The following is a 7,334-nucleotide window of genomic DNA, read 5'->3' as shown; positions in this document are numbered from 1 at the left end:
AGGTCACTTGACTTCCATGGCCAGTTAGGAGATAGAGTGAAACATCTAAATGAAAAATGGAAACTCGGACAATTGATTAAATATCAAATTATCTGGATATTGGGCATTGGCTATTGGCTGTAGTTTTAGTTGTCAGTGCCCAATGGTAAGTAGTTTGGGAGAATGGAAAGTAATTGAACTAAGATTTAGGAGGTTGGGATACTGCTCTCAGCATTGAGACCAACTCTCTGGATGACTATGATCAAGCCACTTCTCTCTGAGACTTACTTCATATACAAAACATGAAATTTTGGATTGGACAAGATGGTTACTTGTTGTTCAGTTGTGCCCAAGTTTTTGGGACTCCATTTGGGGCATTCTTGGTAAAGATAATGGAATGATTTGCATTTTCTTCTCCAGCTCATTTTATAGGTGAAGAAACTGAGGCAAATAGGGTTTAATGATTTGCCCAGAGTCACATAGCTAGTAAGTGTCTAAGGCTGGATTTGAACCCATGAAGATGAGTCTTCCTGATTCCAAATCCAGTGATCTATCCATTGTGCCTTTTAGTTGGATCATTAATAAGGACCTTTCACAAGGTTCAAACGATTCTATGAATTCTAGTCATTAACACTTAAATTGCTTCTATTTCCATTCTCTTCTCTCCACTCTCACTGCCATAACCTCTTGTCTGGACTACTCCAATAGTCTCCTTATTGGTCTCCCTATCTCAAGTCTCGCCCTTTTCCAATATATCCTTTAACATCTGTCCAAGTGATTTTCCTAAAGCATAGCCCCATACCACTCTCACATTCAATCCTTTTTGGTGGATCCCTATTACCTGTTTGGCATTTAAATTCCTTTTCAATCTGGCTGAGTTTAGATCTGGCCTCAGAAAGTAGCTGTGTGATCCTGGCCAAGTCACTTCACCTTGTTTGCCTCAGTTTCCTCATCTGTGAAATGAGCTAAAGAAGGAAATGGCAAATCACTCCAGGATCTTTGCCAAGAAAACTCCACCTCAGGTCAAGAAGTCCGACATAACGGCAACAGCTGAACAGCAATGACAACAATCTGGCTGCAATCTACCTTTCCATCTTTATTATATTATATAATCCTCTTCCTCACGTACTCTCCAGTTCAGCCAAACTGGTCTGATTGCCCTGACATTCCTCCTTCAATGACATTCCTCCCGTGACATCCCCTCTCCCATTTGTATAACTTTCCACAGGCTGTTCCCCATTCCTGGAATGCAATCCCTCTTAGAATCTTGTCTCTTAGAATCTCTAGTCTCCTCCAAAGCTCAGCTCAAATTTCACTTTCTACTGTATGTGAAGCCTTTCCTGATGCTCTCCTCCCAGATCCTAGTGCCCCCCCTTGTCAAAATACCTTGAAATTATTTTGTATATTGCTCTATATATTGGAGGACGCTACAGACATATGTGCATATGTGTATATGCATGTATTTAGACATGCAGACAGACACACAAGCAAAACAGCTGCAGTCTTCCCCAATAAAATATAAGCTTCTTGAGGGCAAAAAGTATTTTTGTTTTTGTGTTTTGTAACCCTGGCACCCAGCACAATGCCTGGCACATGGTAGCTACACAATAAATGCTTGTTCATTGATTGCTTTCTATCAGAGGCAATAAGATATAGTGAAAAGAGCTGAAATCCCACTTCTGAGACCAGGAGAAAGTCCGCCGCTAACTCTCAGAAAGGAAGTCTTTTTTTTTTCCTCTTATATAAACTGGGAATAGTAATACTTATCTCAGTGATACTTACTCATGTATAACTGACATCACAGGTTCATTTAGAGGAAGTGAAGTACTATGTGACTGTCAGTGATGAATTCTTTAAAAATTTTAAATCCTTACCTTCCATCTTAGAATCAATACTGTATATTGGTTCCAAGGCAGAAGAGTGGTAAAGGCTAGGCAATGGGGGTTAAGTGACTTGCCCAGGGTCACACAGTGAGGAAGTATCTGAGGCCAGATTGGAATCCAGGACCTCTCATCTCTAGGCTTGGCTGTCAATCCACTGAACCACCCAGCTGCCCCCTAGGCAATGAATTTCTCACCCTTCTTTCTACCTATTCTGTAACCCAATCAGATTCACTACATTCTTCCTCTCGATTTCCTTTTCCTTTCTGTGAAGACAACTTGGCTTTCTCTTTCCATCTAAGCCTGTTCTTCAATCATAGTAAACCCAGAGCCAAACCTGGACCCAGACAAACATCTAAGCTAAAACCCAGCTGAGCCTGATTCTGAGGGTCCCATGACTGGCCTGAAAAAGTCACCCATCACTGATACCCCTGCTTGTCATTCCCCTATCCTGATCCATAACTAATAAATCCATCCAAATAGATCCATAACTAATAAATCCATATTTATATATGTATTATATATATAACTATATATACTATATATATATTATATATACATATACAATATCTACAATATATATATACAATATATATTATAACAATAACTAATAAAAGTATGAGACATGCCTTTGATTTATTTTAGCTTAGGTGGGGAAGAGGTGGACAAGCTGGCACCCTGTGAAGCTACTGTCACCCACAAGGCAGGAGTCAGAGGCAGGTCAGGCCAAGAAGGAGCTTATCAATGATATGAGCATTAGGAAAATATTCTAGTAGTTTTAACTAATTTTATTTTATCATTTAACAAATGTTAAATAATTATTCCAAGTTTAGCTGTTTATAAGTTTGCTGAGGTCCTGATCATCCCCAGGAAATTTTTTGCATCTGTAGTAAAGCCCAGGTGACCTACCCTAGTTCTAGCTCTACTTGGCCTTAGTTCTGACATCTACCCCAAAGGTCAATATCCTAGTTAGTCCCAAAGGCTCCTGGCAGGATTAAGGCATGAGTAGAAAAGAAAGGGGGGAAAGAATTGAAAAGAGGGAGAAGGAAATGAGGAGAAAAAATGAGGTACCTCTGGAGGAAAATGAGAGACATTCATCAGCAGTTGCCTTGGGCACCATTTGGTGGCACCCTCCATTGCAGGCTGTGGACTTCAGGTCTAGACCAACCTCAGGCATTTTTGCTGAATCTACCCACATTTGGAAAACTGCAATTAGATTCTCTACCTAAAGCCAATAGCAATCAAGTTTAGAGGGGGGAAACCTAACCTGTTAGTCTCAGATCTCACACTTATCATTATTAGAGAGAGGTACTAGGGAGTGGAGGTCCCAAGTAAGAGAAGGAACAGGGTTCAAGCTGTTCATCTTGGAATGAAAGACAGGGGTAATAAAAAGAGAATTTCTCTATAAGTATGGAATCATAAAAAGAGTCTGAATTTGAAGAAAGAGACTTAGGGCCAAATATTAACAGCTGTGTGGTTCAGTAGAGTGACTAGAATGTAGAAAAAATAGAGTTCACAGTCTGCATAGAACACGCAACATCTGTGTGACCTTAGGAAAGTCACTTGATTTCTTTGGATATTAGTTTCTTCCTCTGTAAAACAAGGATAATAGCATTTGTAGTAATGACACTATTGGGCTGATCCTGAGACTTGAGATGTCTGCAAAGGGACATTTAATAGTTAGAATTTATATAAAACTTTACAAATGCTACCTCATTTCCACCCCCCTCCCCAACAATCTGTGAGGTAGATACTATTATTATCCCGATTTTACAGCTGAAGAAAACAAAGGCAGTTTCCTCAATGACAGGGGGCAGAATGAAATGACTTGCCCAAGATCATGCAGATATGAAATGTCTGAAAATTCAGGGATTTCTGACTCAGAGTTCAGTGCTCAATGCACAGTAGAATCTACCTGCCTCAGAACTTTGCAAACTTAAAAGTGCTATTTAAGCATTAGTCATTATTGCTATTTACGTGAGAGATCAAGATAGCATGGATAGAACACTGGGTCTGGATTTGTCTTCCCAAGCTCAAATCTGGTATTGGACATTGGACAAGTCACTTAACCCTGTTTGCCTCAATTTCCTCATCTGTAAAATGAGCTGGAGAAGGAAATGGCAAACCACACCAGTATCTCTGCCAAGAAAACCCCAACTAGGGTCATGAAGAATTGGACACAAGTGAAAAAACAATTGAATACTATATGAGAGGTCACGTGTTGTAGTGTAGTGTTATCAAATTCAAATTGAAATGGATCTCAGGCTATATATTAATTTAGAAAACCACACATCAACATCATCTATGTTATATTATATTTTTATTTATTTTTTAAAACATTTCCCAATGACATTAAAAAAAAACAAACCTTTACCTTCTGTCTTACAATCCATATTGTGTATTGGTTCCAAGGCAGAAGTGATGGAGAATCTAATTGCAGCTTCCCAAATGTTGGTAGATTTAGCAAAAATACACAAGGATGATCTAGAACTGAAGCTTTCAATGAAGGATGCTGCTAAGTGGTGCACAAGGCAATGTGGGTTAAGTGACTTGCTCAGGGTCAAACAGCTAGAAAGTGTCTGAGGTCATCAGATTTGAACCCAGGACTTCCCATCTCTAGGTCTGACTCTCAATCCACTGAGCCACCTTGCTGCTCCCTATGCCCAATGACATTTTAATTTGGTTCAACCACCCTTTGGAATTTTGGGACTCTAGATAGAAAGCTGGTCTCCAGACAAGGAAGACTTGAGTAGGGTTGACCTTGAAATCAGGATGACTTGGGCTCAAGTCCCACCTCTAACACTCTCTGGCTCCATGATGCTAAGATACCTGAGTTAACCTCTCAGTGCTTCCAGATAGCTCTCTAAGCTGAGAATGGTTGCTTATCTATCTGCATTGGTAGAGGGAGCTCCCTCACCCTAAAGTCCCTTCTGTTCCACATCCCGTCTCTTTTGGAACTAGAATAAAACACTTCCCTAAAACTAGTCTGACCTACCTATATAGGGGAAACAACCATTTTTTTCTGACCTGTCCTATTCCCATACAAGCTCAGCTCAGCAAACACCCAAACAGCCAGGATTTTGCCCAGCTGTTCTATTTTGGGTACATGCAGATAATTTTGAGGCTTTGCCTTCCTCTGCCTTAGTGCCACAGCCCCACTCACTCTGTCTCCATCCTGGTCGCCTTAGCTGATGCATCTCCCTCCACCTGTTCTGAATTTCGTTGAAGTCACTCTGATGAGCTTGCTTTCGCTTCATTGCTTCTGTTCTTTCAACTCTCTTGCAGGTGTGAGGACTTTTCTTGGCTCTTGAGAGAATTTACTCACAGGTGTGGTTGGAAATAAACTAAGAAGATGGTATATTCCATGACTATCTCTTCCTCCTTTTCTCCTCCCTCCCCTCCCAGTTCCTACCCATGATTGATGAAAGAGGGGCATGAGGTCCTTAACTCATCAGTCTCTGTGTTTTCAATATTGATTGGCAGGCTTTAGGGGTTTCTCTCTCTTTCCTTTTTTTTCTATTTTTCTTCATCCTTCTCTTCCCCTTTCTCCTCCTCCTTAGCTTAAGAAACATTATCCCCATTTCACAGATGGAAAAATGGCAGATTATATATATATATATATATATGTATATATATATATATACATATATATATATATATATATAAGATGACCACAGATCAAGACAATTACCTTGTTCAAGTTGTTTCCCTTCTCTAGGTCTCCATTTTTTCATTTATAAAATCATGGGCTTGGACTAGAAGATTTTTAAATGTTAAAACCCTTAGAATCTTAGAATCAATATAGCATTAGTTCCAAGGCTGAAGAGCAGAAAGGACAAGATAATTGGGATTAAACAACTTGCTCAGTATCACACAGCTAAGAAGTTTCTGAGGCCACATTTGAACCTAGGACCTCTCATTTCTAGGCCTGGCTCTCTATCCACTGAGCGACCTAGCTATCCCTGGACTAGGACATTTTTAAGATCCCTGTCAATGATTAGTCCTATAATAATAGCAGCTCATATTTATATAACTCTTGAAGGTTTACAAAGTATTCTCTTCACACCTATGTGAGGTAGGAAATAAAAGAATAGATCTCTCTATTTTAAAGACGTAGAAGGGGTAGCTAGATGAATAGAATGGATAGAGTGTCAAGCCCGAAGTCTGAGAGGACTTGGGTTCAAATGTGGCCTCAGACACTTCCTAGCTGTGTGACCTTGGGCAGGTCACTTAACCCTCATTTCCTCACCCTTATTACTCTTCTGTCTTAGAAACAAAACTTAGTATTAATTCTAAGATAGAAGGTAAGGAATTTTTTTAATCAGTCAAAGGCAACAAGCTAACGGTTGGGGAAATGAAGAAAGACAATAGATAGACCCTGCTCTTAAGGAGCTCACAGTCAAATGGAGGAAACAATTTACTCTAAAATAATTCTCTACATAATAATAATAATAATAATACTCTAAAAAAATTACTCTAAAATAATTCTGTACAAACAAACGGTGTACAGGACAAAATGGAGATAATCAACAAAGAGAAGAAACTAGAATCAAGGAGGATCCATTTCCTCCTGTATGAGGTCAGATTTTAGCTGGGTCTTGATGGAAGCCACAGAAGTCAGGAAGTGGAGATGCAAAGGAAGATTCTTCCAGGCACAGGCAAAAATGCCCACCGTTAGGAGTCGGAGTTTCTTGTTGGAGGAGCAGCAAGAAGATCTGAGTCACTGGATTGCAAAGTACCTGTGGGGAGGGGGAGAGGGAAGATCAGAATCCCTGATGTTTATATATCCTTAAAAAAAGAGTTGCCTATAATAGAGATGAATAGTTTCACATATAATATTCATTATATTCATAGTACAGGAAAATGCTCCTGTTTGATGATGTTGGTTGGGCTTATCAAAACTGAAAATTAAAGAACTGAAAGAAAAACATTTGATTATAGTGAAAAGAAAACAAACCCAAGGAAAAAGGGAAGATAACTGACATTTGTATAGTCATTGATAGTGTATAAAATGCTGTCTCTGTTGTCTCATTTGAGCCTCACACCTGCCCTAGGTAGTATGTAGTCAACACTTTTATCCTCATTTTACAGACTGGGAAACTGAAATGGAGAAGTGACTTGCCCAAGGTCACACCATTGGTAAGTGGAAAGAGTAGAATTTCAACTCAGTTCTCCCAACACCAAATCCTGTGTTTTTTCCCTTACACTCTGTCTCTGTTTCTCTCTCTCTTTCTCTCCCCCCCTCTCTCCCCCTCTCCCTCTTTCCTTTTTTCCTTTTTCTGTCTCTGTCTCCCTCTTTCCCTCTCCCTCTCTGTCTCTTTTATTTTATATAGTGCTTTGGAGTTTATAAAGGACTTTCTTCATAACATCTGAGGTAAGCAGAAGAGGTAGTAGTAGTATTATTTCCATTCTACAGATGTTGAAACAAATATTCAAAGATATTAGTTAATAACTTGCCCATGGTCACTCAACTAG

General features: G+C 39.5%; 1 protein-coding gene across 1 annotated transcript in view; it reads right to left on the bottom strand.

The window, feature by feature from the left end:
- Window positions 1-4,162: 4,162 nt before the first annotated feature.
- KCNC4 (potassium voltage-gated channel subfamily C member 4) overlaps window positions 4,163-7,334 on the bottom strand; it is a 61,676-nt gene continuing 58,504 nt past the window's right edge. The window contains exon 4 of the mRNA XM_007485106.2: window positions 4,163-6,598. Within this exon, the coding sequence (XP_007485168.2) occupies window positions 6,534-6,598 (65 nt within the window). The 3' untranslated portion in view covers window positions 4,163-6,533. The remainder of the gene's footprint in view (window positions 6,599-7,334) is intronic.

The sequence above is a fragment of the Monodelphis domestica genome, chromosome 2 (assembly GCF_027887165.1).
Source record: "Monodelphis domestica isolate mMonDom1 chromosome 2, mMonDom1.pri, whole genome shotgun sequence".
NCBI classification, from domain to species: domain Eukaryota; kingdom Metazoa; phylum Chordata; class Mammalia; order Didelphimorphia; family Didelphidae; genus Monodelphis; species Monodelphis domestica.
The sequence above is the reverse complement of the archived record's forward strand: the minus strand, read 5'-3'. Positions and strand labels throughout refer to the sequence as shown.